Source organism: Podarcis melisellensis, assembly GCF_964234715.1.
Source record: "Podarcis melisellensis genome assembly, chromosome: 4".
Lineage (NCBI taxonomy): Eukaryota > Metazoa > Chordata > Lepidosauria > Squamata > Lacertidae > Podarcis > Podarcis melisellensis.
In genome coordinates this window covers 11289736-11310008 of record NC_138531.1, presented here as the reverse complement: position 1 = coordinate 11310008, position 20273 = coordinate 11289736, and the positions used below count along the sequence as shown (strand labels likewise).

At 43.3% G+C, this 20273-nt stretch overlaps 1 protein-coding gene and 2 long non-coding RNA genes across 4 annotated transcripts; 2 read left to right on the top strand and 1 right to left on the bottom strand.

Annotated features, from left to right (window-relative positions):
* Positions 1-205: 205 nt before the first annotated feature.
* On the top strand, positions 206-1743 carry LOC309368654. Its single transcript, XR_014167839.1, has 3 exons — positions 206-1126; positions 1530-1561; positions 1701-1743. It is a non-coding gene; the product is annotated as an uncharacterized lncRNA (long non-coding RNA).
* On the top strand, positions 1739-3508 carry LOC309368653 (uncharacterized protein). Of its 2 annotated transcripts, none has more exons than XM_081908898.1 (6): positions 1739-1808; positions 1927-2006; positions 2161-2254; positions 2359-2442; positions 2767-2818; positions 3026-3508. In XM_081908898.1, the coding sequence occupies exons 1-6, from the start codon at positions 1791-1793 to the stop codon at positions 3049-3051; spliced, it is 354 nt and encodes a 117-aa protein (XP_081765024.1). In that variant the 5' UTR covers positions 1739-1790; the 3' UTR covers positions 3052-3508. The 2 variants fall into 2 exon arrangements, with proteins under 2 accessions (XP_081765024.1, XP_081765023.1); XM_081908897.1 differs by having other exon boundaries at positions 2531-2818.
* A 4078-nt stretch (positions 3509-7586) lies between these two features.
* LOC309368614 lies at positions 7587-11883 on the bottom strand. The gene is made up of 3 exons (XR_014167831.1): positions 10394-11883; positions 8872-10137; positions 7587-8023 (listed from the first exon to the last, which is right to left on the bottom strand). It is a non-coding gene; the product is annotated as an uncharacterized lncRNA (long non-coding RNA).
* Between the last annotated feature and the right edge of the window lie 8390 nt (positions 11884-20273).

Sequence of the window (20273 nt, the reverse complement as noted above, 5' to 3'; positions counted from 1 at the left end):
ACAAGGACCTGCCTCCTTTGTGACATCTCTTGCTCTTCCCTTAAAAGCCTCTGACTTGCAGGCGGCCATTGTGGGTTAGTGAGGAGAGGTCAGGAGAGAGAGGTAGTGGTGGTGGTAGAAGAGGAGAGGTTTGCTTGCTATTTTTCTTTTTCTTTTATTTATTATTTTTATTTGATTCATTTTATTTTACCTTTTTGTGTGTGCATATTTGAGCGCATTTGTGCATATTTGTGTGCATTTTTGAATATATTTCTTTTGTTTATAGAGGAATAGTTAGGGGTAAGTGTAGGGTTAGGGTGGGGGTTAGGTTTGGGGTTAGGGCTGGGTTTGGGGGTGGGATCAGAGTTTGGGTGGGAATTTTAGCTAGGTAGTTAGCTTAGAAAGGAGGGGGGGATTTTTTGTAAAGAATATGTGCAGACTGTAAGTATCATTCCTTTGCTTTCTCTTGGTCTCCTGGGGGCGGGGTGTGAGTCCTGGGTCCCCTCCACAGCTTTAGCTCTCTGGTCCACCAGGGAGCGTCATGGCTGAGTAGAGATTTGAACCCTGCTCTCCCATGTCCTCCCAGTCCAGCCCTCCAACCACTACACCTCTGCCTGGCTCCATTTTGCATCTCTCCGGCTGCCCTACAACACTGGCCTTCTCCCCCTTCCTGGGGGTCTCTCTGGCTCCAAGAAAGACTCTACCCCCTTCCTCATGTTCTGCTCCTCTGGGACACCTTGATACTTGGAGGACCCTTCTAGGGGTCTCCTCTCTCAACAGGAAGGGCAGGGCTGTCCTAAGAAGACGAGGCAGAGCAGCCCTTTAACAGCTGGCAATGCTTGCCTTCCCTTTGGGCTGGAGCTCTTGAACCCATAGCACTTGGGGCCTCCTTTCTCTCTCTGCCAGCCATTCGTGCTCTGGGCTGCCTCTTTCCAGCTCTGGCGATGACCTTTCAGGTCACAGAACTGTAGAGAGGTGGCAGGAATTGGGCCAGACGCCCCTCCTCACACCCACACACACAAATTGGGGCTGCCAGCTTCTGAGTCGCTCTCTCTGCTCGTCTCTTCTAGGTTCAAGTGCTCAAGGCGCCTGATCAGCTGCAAGAAGGTGGCCCCCTTGGAAGTCCTGGAGCAGCCCACGGTGTCAGGTGAGGAAGTGGCCCTCCTTTTGTGGATGGAGGAGGGTAGGAAAGGACTAGGGGGGCATCTAGTAAAAAGATGCACAGAGCCAGACGGCTGGATCCAACCCGCCTATCTGCGACAGCATCTGGAAACCCAACCTCCCCCCCCCCAGCAACCACCCCATTTCGTGGGGTCTGATGGAGGAAGCAGGGGACTGGGCTGTGGGGCAAGGCAAGGGGGCAGTTGTCAGTGGGAGGGGCATCTTCCCTGGGGAGCCATGTTCTGGGGGCAGGAGGTCAGGATTGGCCCCCAAGGCCTGGGGTGTCCCTCTCCTGTAGTAGGACTTGGAATCCAGGAGAAAACTCTTGGAAAAGCCTTGCAAGGGGCTCAGGGAGGAACTCACCTGTCCCCATGTCCTTCACTTTGCAGATGTGCTGAGGATCCACATCCCTTCCGTTGCGGTGAGTATTGGATAAAATGAAAGCAGGGAGGGGATCCCTCAGACCTGCCCCCCCTCTTGCACTCACTCCACTCTGCACTCTCAGATGCGGAGGAGCCCTCCCCCCACAAGGAACTGACAGCCTGACTTTTGCCTTTCAGCTGCTAGACAAAGATCAGCTCTATCTCCTGGGAGTCATCCAGGCAGCTCGGCTCAGGGGGCTCTGAACCCTGAAGTACTCCAAGGAGGAGATGGCCCAAGCCATTCTGGTGAGTGATAGGTGGTATGAGGGACCCCCATGGGGAGGGAGGGGCTGGCGTTTGGGACTGGAGCCGTCCTCTGGAGACTCCTGGAAGGAGCTGACCTTCCTCCTCTGCTCTCTTCCAGGACGTCCTCGGCCACTTGGAGTACTTCAGGGATTGCCCCCTAAGCCTGGCCCTGGCCTTTGAGGCCCTCCTGCAGTTGAGGTGAGTGGGGTCTTTGGGGTGGGCGGGGCTGCAGGGGGTGGGTGGGGGCAGAACTTCAGGAGAACTTCGGGTGGGCAAGAGCAGGCAGGAGGGAGAAGGGTGCAAGGGAGACTTGGACGAGGCAATGTCTAACCCCTTCCCTTTCTCTCTCCAGGTTTATGAGACCCCACTTCAGTCCCTCTATGGTGAGTGCTATCCTCCATAGAACAACAGAGGCAGTTCTGGGGAGCACAGAGAAGGACAAAGAGGTATGTCCTGTGCTTTAACTTCTCCTTGCACAGCTCTTTCGTCTTCCCCCACTCTTACAAAATTTAACCCAGCAGCACTCAACCTCTCTTCTCTTTTCCCACAGGAACTGAAGAGGCCATTCCAGAGCCTGCTGGGGGGTCTCCTCCTAGAAGCCCCCAATACTAGCACCCTTCTCCAGTTGTTTACCGTAAGTATCCTGATAGCACTAGGAGTGGTTTTAGGGTTGCCCCCCTGTCCCTTACCCAACTGACTGTCCCATTTCTTTCATCCCGTAGGACCTCCGATATTACGCCCTTTGGGGGAGTGAAGACCAAAGGAAATTAGCGGCCAACAGTATATCCCTGCTGCTGTCCCTTTCACGAAGATTCCCGAACCTAAGACTAAGTATTTTGCCTTCCTGTATTCAGTTCTTTGGTTGCTTCCATCCTTCCTGGGTGGGGCTGCTTCTCTTACACCCATCCAGGGTGGGGTTCATAGTGTCAACTGACTTATGTTTGTCTTTCCTCTGCAGAACACAGTAATTCGGCCAGAGATGGCTTGTTTCAGGAAAAATCTGAAAGAAGGTAAGCCCCACACCTTGGGGACAGTGAACTCCCTTGTCCCTTGTTTTCTCAAGACACACCTCCCAGGTCTTCTTGCTGGGAGTCCTACAGGACATGCTCCCTGTCTGGCAGGCCTTACCCCCCTGGGCAGCACTCGGACTGACTCCAGCTACAAGAAGCGGAGAGGACTGAACAGATTTTCTCTCTTTTTCATTCTTTTCCATCCAGATGACATCATCATCGAGGAGTTATGATTTTCCTCCCTGAAGGAATTGCTGCTCTATTTTGACGTCTCAATTGGCCAAAGACTGGCAGAAGAAGAGGTGCTGAGATCAGGAGGGGGGGCAGATGATTTAACCAGCCATGAAATATGGACTGAGATTGGGCAGAACAAGAAAGAAAGAATCCATGACAGAAGGTCATCTAATCTCTGCTTTAAAACCTGCAAGGAAGGAGAGTCCATCACCTTCCAGGGGAGTCCATTCCTCTGTTGAACAATGTTCAGTCGGAATCTCCTTTGTTGTATCCTGAAGCCACTGGTTCGAGTCCTACCGTCCAGAGCAGGAGAAAAAAAGCTCGCTGCATCTTCCAAGTGAAAATGGCTCTCTCTAGTGTCACTGGATCAAGCTGATCAATTTTCTTGCATTACTTAAACTAAATAGTTTTTAATGGATTTTGAATAAACTTGCAGTAAATTGTTACTGTTCTGAATTTCATTGTGTTATTGTCTTCCATTGATCTGGACACTTTTCTGTTGTTGCAGCCTAAAATAGCATGAGCATTTTTTGCTGCTGCATCACTCTCGGCTTGACTCATGTTAAGCTTGCGGTCCACTAAGACCCCTAGATCCTTTCCCCACATACAACTAGCAAACCAGGTATCCCTCACCTTATATTGGTGCAGCTGGTTCTTCCTGCCAAAGTGCAGAACCTTAGATTAGTCCCTATTGAATTTATTGTTGTTTTTGGTCATTTATGATTAAGTTATTAGAAAAAAATGGAATTAGGAGTCATATTCATAAAAAGAATTAAGGCAATTTATACAGATCAAACTGCAAGCCTGATTGTAAATAATGCCTCGGTCCTGTATACCTGAAGGAGCGTCTCCACCCCCATCGTTCAGCCCGGACACTGAGATCCAGCGCCGAGGGCCTTCTGGCGGTTCCCTCATTGCGAGAAGTGAGGCTACAGGGAACCAGACAGAGGGCCTTCTCGGTAGTGGCGCCCGCCCTGTGGAACGCCCTCTCATCAGATGTCAAAGAGATAAAGAATTACCTGACATTCAGAAAACATCTTAAGGCAGCCCTGTTCAGGGAAGTTTTTAATATGTAATGCTGTACTGTTTTTAACACTGATTGGGAGACGCCCAGAGTGGCTGGGGAAACTCAGCCAGATGGGCGGGGTATAAATAATATATTATTATTATTATTATTATTATTATTATTATTATTATTATTATTATGCCATTGCAGGAAAAATGGAAGATATAGAAGGGGACAAGGCAAGGATGCCCCCTATTACTGCTTCAATCTCTATCAGCCCTAGAAGTGTTGGTGCGGAGGATAAGAAATAATTCTGACATAAGGGGGATATGGGTGGGCCAACGGAATTCTAAGATAAAAGCCTTTGCGGGTGATGTGGTATTTTCTGTAGAAGAACCATTGACAAGTGTACCTAGGTTACTGGAGGAAAGAAGGAAATATGGAGACATTGCAGGTCTTAAAGCAACTGAAACTAAGGTTTTAGTGAAAAATATGGATGCACAGGCAAAAGAAGAGTGGCAGATGGACAGTGGGCTGACAACTGAGAAAAAGGTGAAGTATCTGGAAATATGGCTAACAGCAAAAAACTCCAATATATTTCAAGATAATTATGTAAAGGCATGTAAAGATATAAGAAAAAATCTTGAGTTATGGGGAAGAATGAAACTCCCTCTAATTGGAAGAATTTTGGTTATAAAAATGAACATTTTGCCTAAAACGCAATTTTTATTTCAAACCGCTCCAACAGTAGGCAGAACAAGATGCTTCAAAGAATGGCAAATATATATTTGTAGGTTTGTCTGGCAAGGGAAGAAACCGAGAATTAAATAAAAAAATTAATAGAGACATTCAATTTTTCTAAAAGTATTTTTTAACAAGAAATGTGTTGTACCACTAATTAAAGGATGGGGTGGTTTCTTTTTTAAAAGGAAGTAGCACCAGCTGGTAAAGTAAAAGTTAAGATGGACTGAGGGGCAATAGGTCAATATGTCATTGGATGTGTCATAGCTAAATCCACTCACTCTTTTTTAAAAATAAAAAAATAAAAAATGGAAGTGTGGTTTTAAGGCTGCTTATGCTTGCAAAGAGTTTTGTCTGGGCAAGGAATGTCTTACACATGCCAGCACTCAAAAATTCAAGCTCCTCCTTGTATGTCACAATACAGCCCAATTCATTGATTTTTAGAGAAGATGGACTGCTCCACTTGCCATTGCTATGTCTGGAACAGATGATCAGATTTGTTTCATAGAAGCATCTGCCCAGATAGTGAGAGCTGCAGAGATCTCAGAAGCTGATAAATCATCTTGAACCTGAAGTTACATTGAAGGAAGCAGGTGTGTTTAACCTGGAGATAAGAAGACTGAAGATCTCATGGAAGGTTCAAAAGGTTGACTGAAAGAACAGCAGATAAGGAAGTTGTCACGTTATCCCACCATGATAGGACTGGACAGAATATGTTTAAATAGCAGGGCAACCCTTTGGCTTCAAGGGCACCTGAGGCAGAAAATCTAAAGATGTCACTTTGAAAAGCTATTGAATAAGCAGGCACAGCCACCAGGAAATGCTTCAGCTCAAGTTAAAACGAATGGGGGCTGTGCAAGAGCAAAGATATTTTTCCTCATCTCCGCCATGCTGTCTCCACTTTTAGCTTAACCTGTTTCAGGATGACTTGGACTGCAAGATTATGGGAGGTTATAAACATTTCTCCACCAAAAGCCTTTTTCTTTTTTTAATCCGACCAGACAATAAGTAGGGGGTGGCTTAACAGAAAGGTTCCTGTTTAAACTTGTGAAACTCACCGCAGTTCCAAAAACCAGCATTTCCTCAGTTAGTTCTGTTATTTGCCAGGTTGCCCAGTTGCACCACCAAAGCTTCCCCATTTATTTTTGACTTCTTCAAAATGAACGCTGATCATGAAAACCCAAGAGTCTGACAGGCTGGGGTCCTTCCCGTTCCAAAAATCTCCCCCCTTTTTTTGCAGCATTTATCTGAGTCAAAACAGAAAGTTCATGAATGTCCTTCCCCCTTTTAAAGATATATACAGTGTGCAACTATTCAGAGTCCAAACTGTTCCTATTTTCTGATGCCTGTCCCCTCTAAATTTTCTATATGCTGTTTAAAATCCAATATTTCCCCCAGCGGCTTACAACATCTAAAACTATGAAGAACCATATAAAATATAAAGCAACTGCAACCACAACAGCAAGATCTTTCAATTCTTTCTACAGCATTCATCCCTTTCAGTGTTAGGAAAGCAATTCAACCGCCTCACTGAAAGCAATCCTGAATTATTATTTTTTAAAAAGTTTTTTGAGCTGACCTAAATGATAGCAAGGAGAAGGCTAATTCTTTACCAATTGTATACCACTGAAAAGGTCCTGCCTCTTATAATTGTCAGCCAGTCCTTCATCATTTATAAAGCACTGTATACAGATGGGAAGATATCCCTGACTACAAAAGGATACTCTGAGAGCACTCCCAGATTGTCACAATTTTGGGGTGGGATTCAATCACATGATGACACTTTCGCCTTGCCCCATAGCTGATTGGGAGGTTTTGCGCAACAAACCTGCTTCCCCAATAGACCAGACTTTTTTCTGACGTGGAAAATGTAGGACAATGCTTGACACAATGATATCTCTTCTTCTACTTGTTCTTTGGTGACCACTTGTAGCCGAGTAAGATTGGCTTCCATAGACATGGTTTTAACAATGAGTACGTAAATGACTGTGGAGGCCAATTCTGGATCCACACGTCCTTCCACAGTGGAGACATAGGTTTCCGGGCAGAAGTTGATTACGGTGATAGTTTGCCAAACATGACTTCCTCTTAGCACGTTTCTCCCTTTGTCCTGAGCATCTTCAAAGTCCATGACACCTTTGGTAAAAGCTGTTCTCCAATTGGAGCGCTCCCAGGCCAGTGTTTCCCAGTTGTCAGTGTTTATACTACATTTTAAAAAGATTTGCCTTGAGAGAGTCTTTCAACCTCTTTTGTTGACCACTGACATTATGCTTCCCATTTTTAAGTTCAGAATAGAGTAGTTGCTTTGGAAGAGGAAGACGATAATCAGGCATCTGCACAACATGACCAGTCCAACGAAATTGATGCTGAAGAATCATTGCTTTGACACTGGTGATCTTTGCTTCTTCCAGTACACTGGCATTAGTTCGCCTGTCTTCCCAAGTGATGTGTAAAAATTTTTGGAGACACACATTGATGGAAATTTTCCAATAGACCATAGAGAATGTAGGATAATGCTTGCTTTGCCACAATGGTATCTAATCTCCCTGCAAACAAATCAGGTTGTATGTTCAATAAACAGATAATCTGGAAGGACCCCCAGTCACTATTTGCCTAACTATGCATTGGGAAGTAGCCCTTCGAGTTTGTACCTCTCCTTCCATAATTCAGGTGAATGAGAAGATGAGCCTGTTGGGTTGAAGAAAGATATGAATCCTCTTCATCTTTAATCCAGCCGCCACATTTCTTGCCCCAGTGCCATGTTCTGTTATTGTAAGAGTCATAATAGGGGATTATTTACATTTTTATTTCTCGGGTTTAACACCAATTACTCATCTCATTTCAAGGACAGGGATTTTCTATTAAGATGCAGAAAGAAAACTGCTGTTGAAAAAGTAATGTGGCACATCAAACCAGCCTTTTCTGAACATCACGGCACTCGTCTGGCACTGGGAATGTAGTCTTCCTCCTACAGACACATTGCAGACTTGAAAGCCCTTCCCTCTAAACCTAGTTTGTAAAAGTCCAGCCCGGTTTTGCAGCCACAAATATCTTCACAACCAAATGAACACGATCGTATTTATTACACCAGTCTTTTTACCATCCTGGACTGCAAGGAGTTAATCTGTGCCCTGCTCTGTGCCAAAGTGAAAGAAGGCGAAGAAGCAAATTGTTCTATTTTCTAATCCCAATGCTGGCCTCTCTGCGTGTTTTTCCCATTTCAGCTGAAAAAGAAGACACCTGTTAGCTCTGTAAATATCATCAGCCATCTAAGATTAGAGCTCCAGAAGCTCCCCCCCCCCCCCGGTAAGTGCATGATAAATATTTTGCTTCAAAATCATTTCAAGTGCACTTACAGGTGCTTGGTATTGATTAGAGCAATTTGAAGCAGCATAGCTAAACTCAACCCATCACCACCTCTGAGATGTGCATTTCTGTTTACTCTGTACCCAATTCACTCCCACCGCCAGTTAGAGAAGCGCTGTACACACAACATTAGCCACTTATCCTGCATCTCTCCTGCCTTTTCTTATGAAATCCTGCCTTTTGACATGTCCCCCTCCCCCAAACCAGCTTTGATCTGAATTGAAAGAAACAACCAACGACCTAGCTATGTTTTAAGTCGACAATGTATACAAAGCCATCAAAGTAGAATGAGCCAAATTGAACTGTCTATAAACAATGAATCACGGGTGTAGCCAGGATATTTTTTTGGGTGGGGGGAGCTAGGACTGAGCTATCTGGGACGTGATTGATCAGTTTGCAGAAGCCACGCCTATCGCTCAAGCAGGTTGCCTGAATGCACCATGCCATCATTCAAGTGACCTCAGCGAGCATTTCAGTTTCAAATATTATGATTATTTCTACTTTTAGTTAAGTCTTTTTATTTATTTACTTGATTTGGGGGGCACCTGCCCACCTGCCCCCCGCCCCCTGGCTACATCCATGTAATGAATACCAGCAGGGGGGAATTGGTGACGTGGCGTTTGCCCGTTTGTTTGAAAATGTCTGTACAGGGAGGAGAGGAGGAGTTAAAATGTATACCAATAGGAAAGCCGGAGGCAGAGCCTACCTGTTTATAAAACGGCTTAGCCCAAGGTTTGGGTGTGGGTAGTTGGTTGGTTTCACTGGGTTGGTTGGTTGGGAAAGGCAGTTGGAAAAGCAGTTGGCCGGCAGTTGGAAATAGACAGTTAGTGCAATTGGTTCTTGTGTGATGGTGTTAACCCTTGCCCTCCTAGTAAGTGTATATTGGGTATGTGGCAGGCAGGCCTATCAAGGGGAGGTAGAAAAGATAAAGACAGAATAAAATAAGACTAAGAAGGTAAAGAGTAACAACGTTTGGAATGTAGCTAAAGTTTGTGTCTGCAATAAACTACACTCTTCTTTGTTAACTTGAGAATCTGACTGAGACTAAGTGATTTACTGGGGAGGACCTGGTTGGTGGCAGCGGATTAATGGTGTATGGGTCAATAGTCCATGAGACGACCGGGGGCTCCGTACGAATGCCACAGGTGCCAATCTATCCAAACCCGCAAGCAGTATCTGGAGCCACAACTCTTGGCACCCCCAACTTTTATCAGTGCATCTCTTAACATTTCATGTGTTTCCGAGTCTGACTATGTAATATTGCTCCTCTTCTTCTTTAGACAGGCTTGCCGATGTTGCAGGCTACTTTCCTGTTTCTGATGATGGAGGGTCTATCCAGTGGTACCTAACTGGTTGACAATGGGTCACTGGTTGACAATGGGTCAAAACAATTGTATTTGACTCCTTGTGGGCCTTACCTAATTTTAATCATGGGGCAACCTTTCATTGACAAAGAGAATAAATTGTGCCCCCTCCCCAATGCATGCATGTATGTGAGTCCATGTTTTAAAGTTACCTCTCTGTTTGAAACCTGTCTGCCGCACCCTGGCCTGAGAGAATAGGTTCCACAAGTGTGAACTCCTCTACCTAGATAGGGATGTCTTGATTACGGCGCTTGATCTCCAGCCATGAATGGCTTGGGTTATTCTCTGGCATAGATCATGTATGCAGCACCTGTGGGTCTCCAGATGTTGCTAGACCACAGTTCCTCTCACCTTTGGAGTCAAACAATATTTGGTTTCTCATCTCTGCTGTAAGATTTTCAAACCTAGGCAGGGGCGTAGTATAGGTTGGCAGTGCCCAGGGCCACACAGTGGTGAGGAGGGAAATGGATGTGGTATGCAGCCGAACAGTGTCCGTGTCACCCAGAGACCGCAGCTGCAAAGATAAGAAAAGAAAAGTCATTCTGTTGTCTAAAGAGGTCACTTCCTGGTTCACATTTTCAATGGAGCTCAGCAATGGAAGTGCACAGCTCGGGTACCTCGGGTTAAGTACTTAATTTGTTCTGGAGGTCCGTTCTTAACCTGAAACTGTTCTTAACCTGAAGCACCACTTTAGCTAATGGGGCCTCCTGTTGCTGCTGTGCCGCTGGAGCACGATTTCTGTTCTCATCCTGAAGCAAAGTTCTTAACCAGAAGCACTATTTCTGGGTTAGTGGAGTCTGTAACCTGAAGCGAATGTAACCTGAAGCGTCTGTAACCCGAGGTACCACTGTACTGAGGCAGCACTGGGTGTTGAAATTCTGCACCCCTAACCATTTTGGCATGCTACGCCACTGAACCTAGGGAATGTGCATCTTAAAGAGCAGGAGGGATTGAGGCTGAAGTCGTCTCGGCTTGTCGGATGCACATGGCACGATAACTGAACGAGGGTGCCCCAAACTCCTGGATGTTATCTTTTCTCATTTTTCTTTCAGAGGGGGAAGAGGAGTCAGAAACAGCAATTGCAGTTTGCCTTTGCTTTAGCAACTTTAGATTCAAGCCACTAGGGGCTCCCCTTTCCTTGTAAGAAAAACCCAACAGCTTCCAAAACAAAGGGATTTAGTATGGGAGGGGCAGTAATCTTAAATCTGCAATGGGTGATACTTGAGCCCAAACAAGGAGGGGAGCATAGCGTTTGTGGGTAGGGTTTGTGGGGCCATGAAAGAAACTGATGGCATTTAAAAAACAACAACTGTGCATAGGACACATGTGTCAGAATGTTGCATTTATCTTGCCCCTGAAACCTGTTGGAAGAAATAATGCTAAAATAAAATAAAAGTGTGTGTGGAGAACTATACTCCATACTTACAAATGGATTGATTGCATTTATGGTTATGTTTTTAGTTTTATATTTAACTGATTGTATGTGGCCTAGGGTGTTTGTAAGAAGGCACCTAATAAATGCTAATAAATAACTATATATTGTCCTTCTTTGCTGAGAGTGATCTCGAAGGGATATTTGTGTGTTGGGATGTGTGTGTGAGAGGTGGGCTGGGCTAATGACATTCAGCCTTTTCAAGTCTATGAAAAGAAATGGCAGGCCATACTTGGCTGTTTGCTTTCAGGTATTTGTTATTCATTCCGAAATGGCAAGCTGGAAGTTCACAGCAGTGTTTGTATGAAGCTCCAAGCTGTCCGCTCGCACCATAAATAGGTTCTCCCATCAGGGGAGAGAGGGAGGCATCTATTTCCAGTGAAACCACTTAGTTCCAGAGGCAGCATGTCTAAATGCTGCATCTCGCTCTACTTAATAGTCTCTTACGTCAATAGAAATGACAGCAAAAGATGACAAAGAGATTAAGACTGTTTTATGTAACTGAATGGTTGAGGGAGCAGGGGCTGTAGTCTATCTATCTATACATGCATGCATGCATGCAAACATACAGTACATACATAAATAACATGCACACCACCCACGATGACAGCAGTGCATTTTTGGGAAATTGAATCACTTTGTTGCTCAGTCAAAACTTTTTCTGAATATTCTATTTAAACTTCATTTTTATTTTTACATGTATCTACAAAACTTCCATTCAACAGGTCATACCAATAAAATACAGCAGCACAGAAGATTCTGGAAATTTGCAAAATGAAATTAATACGTAGAGAACAATATCCCTTTTTATTTATTTTTCTTGAGGTAGTCTCCCCCCCCCCAAATCCCACTTCTCATAAAAGAATATTCAAATAAAGATTTGGAGGTAAAAGTTGCAGTGCGTAAGTTTCTTAAAATTTTCTCTGATTCATCTTACCTTTCTCATGACCACTGTCTATTTCCAAGCCCCGCAGGTGGTAACAGTATTCACACATACCCTCTTTGGGCTTTATATTTATAGTGTAAGAGAACAGGCACATGAGGAATGGTGCTGGCTGAGCTCTTCTCCCTTGCGCACAGATATCTGAAGAGAAGGATCATTCCTGGTTACTGTTTTCCAGGCAATCTAGAACCCTGAACCATTGAGGTTCCAGATCAGACTGTGCACATTGAGTCCAGGGTCAACACAGCCGTCTACCAGGAGATTTTGGAACACATCATGCTTCCTTCTGCAGACGAGCTTTATGGAGATGCTGACTTCATTTTCCAGCAGGACTTTGGCACCTGCCCACACTGCCAAAAGTACCAAAACCTGGTTCGATGCCCATGGGATTACTGTGCCTCTATGGGGCATTGCCAAGAGAAAGATGAGAGACATGAGACTGAGCAATGCAGAAGAGCTGAAGGCTGCTACTGAAGCATCCTGGTCTTCCGTAACACCTCAGCAGTGCCACAGACTGATAGCATCCATTTCAAGCCGCATTGAGGCAGTAATTGATGCAAAAGGGGCCCAAACCAATCACTGAGTACATATGCATGCTTCTACTTCTCAGAGGTCCAATATTGGTCTATTTGCAATCCTTGTTTTGCTGATTTCATTTAATATTCTAATTTTCTGAGATTGTTAATTTGGGGATTTCATCATCACAATTATAACAAATAAAGGCTTGACATATCTCGCCTTGCATGTCATGAGTCTATCTCATATATTAGTTTCACCTTTTAAGTTGAATTACTGAAATAAATGAACTTTTCCACGATATTCTAATTTTTCGAGTTTCACCCGTAAAGCTTAGCGCTCCCTTCAGACATGCACAGAACATCAATGGAGACCAGGGAAAAGGGGCTATTCAGCACAGCCTGAATTTTAAGTATAATGCAGAGGCTGGTTGTGTGTCTAGAAACTTAAGGGCTCATCTAGCCAAAACAGAGCAGTTTAAATTTCAGTGATTTCAATGGAAGATATTTAAGCCCCCGTTTCACTCCCTTATTGAAAGCAATAGGAGACTGTCTTGTTGCCTTAGAGCTCATTAATTCATTACAATCAGCTGTCTGTTTGCAGATTTAGCATCAGGCAGAAGCAGTCTGTGCATGTGAGGATTGGAAGGTAGGAATATGAGCAATATTGTGCAGGGTTTCTGTGGAAGCCAGTGTTGTAATATTTAGTTCCTGCAACTGGAGTGAGAGGCTTAATAGTTCAACAGGTAGTACTGCTAACAGCTCCTTCTGGGGCAAATGGCAGCCTGGGTAAGATCTTCAGTAAGAAACCAACATGGGGTCCTGATCCACAATGGGTATGTGATCCAGATGACTGTTTTTCTTCAAACTAAAAGTGGCTAGAGTACTGGTAAGTGCTTATTGTAACAAACAGTTTAGTGAGCTGTCCCAGTTGGAGTTGGCCCCATTGGAATTGTGTAATATACATGAAACGAATAATGGGTGTGTTGAAATTTGGGGGGAGGGAGGGTGGCATCTTTCAACCATGAATACAATACAGTGGTACCTCGGGTTAAGTAGTACTTAATTTGTCCATTCTTAACCTGAAACTGTTATTAACCTGAAGCGCCACTTTAGCAGGAGTGCTCCTGTCACCGCCACGCGATTTCTGTTCTCATCCTGAAGCAAAGTTCTGAACCCGAGGTAATATTTCTGGGTTAGCGGAGTCTGTAACCTGAAGTATCTGTAACCTGAAGCGTATGTAACCCAAGGTACCACTGTATCTCTAAGTTTGACTTTGTGTTTTCCCCAGCTGATCACGACAGGATCACCATGGAATGGGGTTAAAAGTGAATGTGCTCTGTCTAGTGAGGAGTTCCAGCATAATTAGTGGGTACAGGAATCTCACCATTATTAACAAAAAGAAGAACGTCCACTGTGATCTCAGGAGGTTATGATGAAAGAAAACAGCACTTCTTTTTTTTAAAAAAAGGAAAGTGCTGGGTCTTAGCCCTGCAGTGCCTCCTGTAAGGGAGACTTGGTCCTTATTTATGGAAAGGCACTTTGTACATGCTCATATCAACTTTGTATCTCTCTTATGTTCCATCTTTCTTTCTTGGCCAAAGTGGGCAGGGAGCTGTGCTAAATGGGCGTGGCCAAAGCAGAAGGGGTGGGGCTACAGGACCACGATCAATAATCCTCACAGCAGTGGCTGTTCATGCCTCTTTTAGATTCCAGCATTGGTCTTATTTATCAGGAAAGCTTTTGGAGCCTGTTGTTGCTAATGTGCTGATTGTTCTTTGTTTTGATATCTGCCTTTTAGTTTTATGGGTTTTTACATTTTGCTATCGTATTGACTTTATGATTGGTGGCTTTTATTCTCTTTATGGATCGTATGCTATTTCGAGTGCCTTTTGGCAGAAAATGCAACTGAAAAGTCCGGCAATATAAATGAAAGCATGTTGTTTATGTGCAGTACTGGGTCTAGGAGAAGGTTGCAACCTGGAGCTCTTGTTTCTGCCTCTCTTGTGAGGTAGGATTCTTTAAAGCAGTGTTTCCCAACCTTGGGCCTCCAGCTGTTTTTGAACTACAATTCCCATCATCCCTGACCACTGGTCTTGCTAGCTAGGGATGATGGGAGTTGTAGGCCAAAAACATCTGGAGGCCCAAGGTTGGGAAACACTGCTTTAAAGACACCCTTGGGGTTTTCAGGTGCAGGTAATGCCCCAACCATGCATGTTATTTTACCTTTGTATGAACACATAGACAATCCAAACTCATGATTATATAATGGTAAAGTGACTAACCTAGGTTAGGTCTCCTGCCTAGCAATTCAGTAGCATTGGACAAAATGGAAAAGACCCTTGTTGTTCAACTCCAGATTTATAATTGCAATACTTGCTAAGGATCCAGTAATGGTTGGTTGTATTGCAATACAAATAGAAAACAAAATTCTACAGTGAATGCTTAGATCCTAAAATAGGTTACAGACATGAATGCAGTTAGCTTCTCTGTTTACATAAGCAGGGGTTTAATTGGAGAACTTTTTCTGTTACTTCTCACAACACTTCAGTTTAACAACAAACTATGTCCAAAATCACTCTGTTTTTATGTAGTGAGTCTTGTTGAGATACTGCCAGGGAGATATGGCCCATCATGGCCCCCACGTCGTCTCCGGACGTCCATCGATCTCCAGTTGATACAGTATCAGCAATTAGTGACACGAGCTCCAGAAAATAGCTTGCCACATTCCAGAACTGATGCACGCTCTATCCGCAGAATTCGCACAGCGAAAGTTGCACGCAGGAGAGTATCATTTAGGAGTTTATTCAGCGTTGGGCAGAACAAAGAAAAACATGACTGCCTGCTTCGGTATGCTCAGGCACACACAGAGAGAGAAACGAAAGCAATAGAAAACATAAACATCCTGTGAACAGGAAATACGCAGACTCTGTGACTCACAAAGCCTGCTCCCTTTTAAGGTGGAACGGAAATATCCTAACATCCTCCCCCTTTCCGTGTAACCTGTAGTACCTGTGGTTCAACCCAATTGCAACCTCTGTACATAAACCTTAAGTTGTTCTCTGTTAACAACCTTAGACAACAGATCAGCAGGAATTTCATTTCCTGCCATGTAGGACACCTGAATGAGTCCTTTCTGAATACACTCTCTTGCACGATGTAGCTTAATTTGCAAGTACTTGTATCCTAACAACTCTCGGGGCGTGCGTGCGTGTGTGTCTGCAGACAAGGATCCGGTCAGATAAGATTCTGACAGTATTATGGTTTGCATGCACACACTGCTGGATCAGAGATAGATGAGTCTTAGTGCAATGCAACAGAGACCCTTTTACGTTCTTATGAAATACGGTATTTAGAACATTGCTGAGTTTATGGAAGTAGCTCTTAAGAGGTGTAGAGATGAGGAGCTTCTATTCCTCTTCATCATTCTCCTGGATACTCTGTAGCCCTGTTCAGGTACTAGGATTCTGTATTGGTGGCATATGGCTGCAGACTCCACCACCCCGATGGTGTGGTAGGGGCTTGCACATGCTTTGACTTGAACATGCTCACAAGCCTCCTCATGACCAGGAACCTTATGAAATCAAGGTTCCCTTTCAGAGGGAGGCTTGTAAGTGAGACTGGAGGAGAAGTTTAATTCTGTTCACAATTAGAGGCGAGCCTACCTAATCCACAGTTTCTGAAACAATACTCGAACCAAAACACAGCCGTTCTTCCAAACTCACACTTCTCCAAGTTGAAGGCTGACCTTTAAAACCCTAAACGGCCCTGGTCCAGTATAACTGAAGGAGCATCTCCACCCCCATCATTCAGCCTTGGATCATGTTCTTTACTATTCTGCTGGGAGCCGCCCAGAATGGTTGGAGAAACCCAGCCAGATGGGTGATGTATAAATAATAAAATTATTATTATTATTACAAAAATGAATATACTAGAGCAGGCTTGTCCAACTTCCAAGAGACTGCGATCTACGCCCACTATAAAAAAAACTGGCAGTGATCTACCCACTGGATTGACCAGAGTTAGGAAGTCAAAGTTGTTGAGCTTTTGGGGGTGGGGTGGGAGGAGTCCCGTGATCTACCACAGGCACCCCACGATCTGCCAGTAGATTGTGATCTACCTGTTGGCCATTCCTGTACTAGAGTAAAGTGATTATCTTGGTTGCCCTTGTCTGCACACGTTCCAGCTTGTTAATATCCTTCATGAGTTGTCGCGCCCAGAATTGGACACACACAATGTCACCCAGTCATCCCCCTGAGCATTGCCTTAGGATGCCATTGTCCTCGATGGTCACTTTTGGGAGAGTTCTTGTCTTTTCTCCCGCCATTAAAACATTTCAAATTGTTTTTTTCAAATTTTTTTCAAATTGTTTTTTTAAAAAAGATATTTATTAAGATTTCAGAAAAAAGGTTACAAAAGTAATAAAAAGAGAAAAAAAAGAAAAAAACCCCCAAAGATACAAAATACAGAATAAATGAAGACAATTAAAAATAAATCCCTCTTTCTATGTCTTACTTTTCATATACTTGTTTCCTGACCTCCTCACACCTCCCTTTTTTGTATTCCAGTTCTAATGGTTAATTCAGCAAATCCTTTCCCTCTTTGTGTTTATGTTATTTCTTTATCTTAACATATTATAGCCTTATTTTTTCATCTATTATCAATCCATTTTTACATATTCCTTTTTAACATTATTGCTAAAACCGCTTCATTTCATTCCAACATCATTTTAACACTCATTAATTTTACAATGTTTCTGTAGATAGTCTTTAAATTTCTTCCAATCTTCTTCCACCAACTCTTCTCCCTGGTCTCGGATTCTGCCAGTCATTTCCGCCAATTCCATATAGTCCATCACTTTCATCTGCCATTCTTCCAGAGTGGGTAGATCTTGTGTCTTCCAAAAACATTTCAAATTGATTAATCCATGCTAGAATGTAGAGTACAGTGCCCAGTGCAACTGCATACCCTGATCTAAAAATACCACCTCCCCACTCTAACCTTTGTGATTTTTTTTGGGGGGGGGGCATAAAATAGAATCTGTATTGTTGGCCAATGATGATTTCTCTCTCCATATTCCATATTCTTTAGCTCCGTAAACAGGAACTGAGACTCTTGCTATGAGCTACTGTGGTTCTTTAGTTCAGTTCTTTAATTTTCGAACTCTTTTTGCCACATTGGCCCTGATATGTGGGGGGCTCAATACCCCACTGAACAAGGTGCCTCCTAACTCTGTTAACATTTAAAAGTAACTCCAGTTAAATTGATGCAAACCAATGGCAACATAACAGGCATTCAAAATGCAAAATCAGTTGGTTTCCCTCCACCCCTCCCACAAAAGGTCTCTTCTGTGGAAACTTTATTGTACATAATGAATTTTACCGGAGTTACATGTCCCTGTATATATCTCCTCCTCTGGGGAAAGGCTTGCTGGAAATATAAATTAGCTTTCCGAGTACAGAGGTGGGCAATTTGTGGTGCTCTGAAGGATATTCTGGGAATGTTCCGCCCAGGGAGCTGTACCTCATTGGAATGTGTGAATAATTTGACTTGATTAAGATAATTGGAATGAAAGTGGGAGATGCCGAGACAGGGATTGCTTGGAGCAGTGTGCATTATTTCGTTCACTTCAGAATGTGGTAAGCCAGGCAGACCTCACAGAACTCTAGCCCAATGGTTGCCATTAACCTGATTTGATTATTTTTTTTAAAAAAATAATATTTATTAAAGTTTTAAAGGTTACAAAAAGAAAAAGTAAAAACACCATATTAAACAAAAACAAAACAACACATCAAAATAAGGAAAAAAAGAAAAAAAGGAGGAAAAAGGAAAAGAAGAAAACAGAAAAATAAAATCCATTAAAAACACAGCGAATCTTCCCATAACTTATCTTTCATTTGCTTGTTTCCTTGATCTCCTCACACCTCCCTTTTTTTGTATTCTAGTTTGGTTAACTATTTCAGCAAATCCTTTCCATCTTTTCCAATTTTTGTCCTGTAATTTATATTAATAAAATGTAACTTTACTTTCCCTCCTTTCACCAATTAACAGTTTGTTTTTTCCTAATCCTTTATAACATTTCTGCTAAAACCACATAACTTCATTCCAACATCCTTCTAACATTCATTAATTTTACAATGTTTCTGTAAATAGTCTTTAAATTTCTTCCAATCTTCCTCCACCGGCCATTAAACTGATTGGAACTGATTTTATCATGAACTGATTTTAGAATGTTGTATCATTTACTGTTGTTAGCCGCTCTGAGCCCGGCTTCGGCTGGGGAGGGCTGGATATAAATAAAAATTTATTATTATTATTATTATTATTATTATTATTATTATTATTGGCCTCCTTCTGCTCACTCTGCTGTTGAGGTACTGGACTTTGCCCCTGAAGCCAGTGGCAACCAATTTTATTTTGTGAGACTGTTAAACATCATCTCACTAAATGTCTGTCTGTCTTCTCCTAAAATTTGTCACGCCAACAATATCCATAAATAGGTTATCTTTCGGGTGTGCCATTTTTCTTTCTTTCTGCAAGCAAGTTTGAGCAAGGGGAATTGGAGTCTTGAAAATTCCACCCCTTTGGTTTCAGTTCTATGTGCAAGAATAAGCAGTGGAAGATTGCGGTCTGTGAAGAACCTACAAAATTGTGCAAAAAGAAAATGTGTTTGAGTCTCACTTTGCAATAGTGCTTAATTAGTATTTTTTTTTAATGGAATACAAAGAAACAGTACCTTCTCTCTCTCTCTCTCTCTCTCTCTCTCTCTCTCTCTCTCTCTCTCTCTCTCTCTCTCTCTCTCTCTTTCTAAACCCCCTCAGTTGTTAACCCTGTGCAGAATCTCACCAGTTGTTAATCAATTGCCATTTCCCACTGTTCCCATTTTCACTGCAGATCAAAAGCCTAGGGCACAATTAGTTTATGTGCAAAGCACACCAGAACCCTGGATTTAAAACCACATTGTGTCCTTTGTTGTCCCCCAGCATGAAAAATGTATTGCTATATTGGAACACTGATGTGATAAAACTAAGGCTTACCACCACAACAAAGGACAGTTGATTGGTGAACTCTTTAAAAACTGTAAGCCTTAGAGAATTACACATTCTCTCCATCTCTTTCCTTCTTTCTTTTTTTGGGTATCCCATACAAAACAGCATCTTGGGCTGTCATTTTTTGCTACTCTATTTGCTTTCTGATTCAAAGTACCTATATTGGCTGTGCCACTGAACCTCATAAAATGCCCCATTCCCTGTAGTTATTTCCCCCCCTGCAGAGTCTCTGCATTAAATTCCTGCCTGTTCCTACACTTTTGCCATTTCCTCTCATACTTTATCCCAGCTCACTGTTCCCAAAGGCATAATTCGGCCATATTTAAGACCCACTGCAAGTGTCATAAATGCCTTGGAAATATCCTCCTTCATCTACTGCAGGCTGGGGAAAGTTCTGTGGGACCGCAGTGTTAGGAATCACTGAACTGTCGAGTTGGGAGGGACCTCTAGAGTTATCTAGTCCAACCCTCTGCAATGCGGGAAACACAGCTAAAAAATACCGGACAGATGGCGAATTAACCTCTGCTTAAAAACCTCCATTGAATGAGAGTCCTTTACCTTCTGCTCCTGTTGGACTCTTATTCATGTCAACCACTGCCAGCTTGGTCAATGATTTGAGATGATGGAACATCTGAAGATCTCCAGGTCTACTATGATGTGATCTCTGAGGGCTGCCTTCACAAACCACTTGGAAGCTGCAGCTGATTCAGAATGTGGCTGAGCAGTTGTTAACTATTCCATCTCTCCAACAGCTGAATTCTGAATACAAATGGCGGCGATAGGGAGACTATGGGTTGGTCCTTGC

What these genes read in the sequence shown, in the direction of transcription:
- LOC309368653 (XM_081908897.1), top strand. An exon ending in GAGGCCCTCCTGCAGTTGAG is followed by an intron (nt 2,007 to 2,160) that starts GTGAGTGGGGTC and finishes TTCTCTCTCCAG; the next exon opens with GTTTATGAGACCCCACTTCA. An exon ending in GCACAGAGAAGGACAAAGAG is followed by an intron (nt 2,255 to 2,358) that starts GTATGTCCTGTG and finishes CTTTTCCCACAG; the next exon opens with GAACTGAAGAGGCCATTCCA.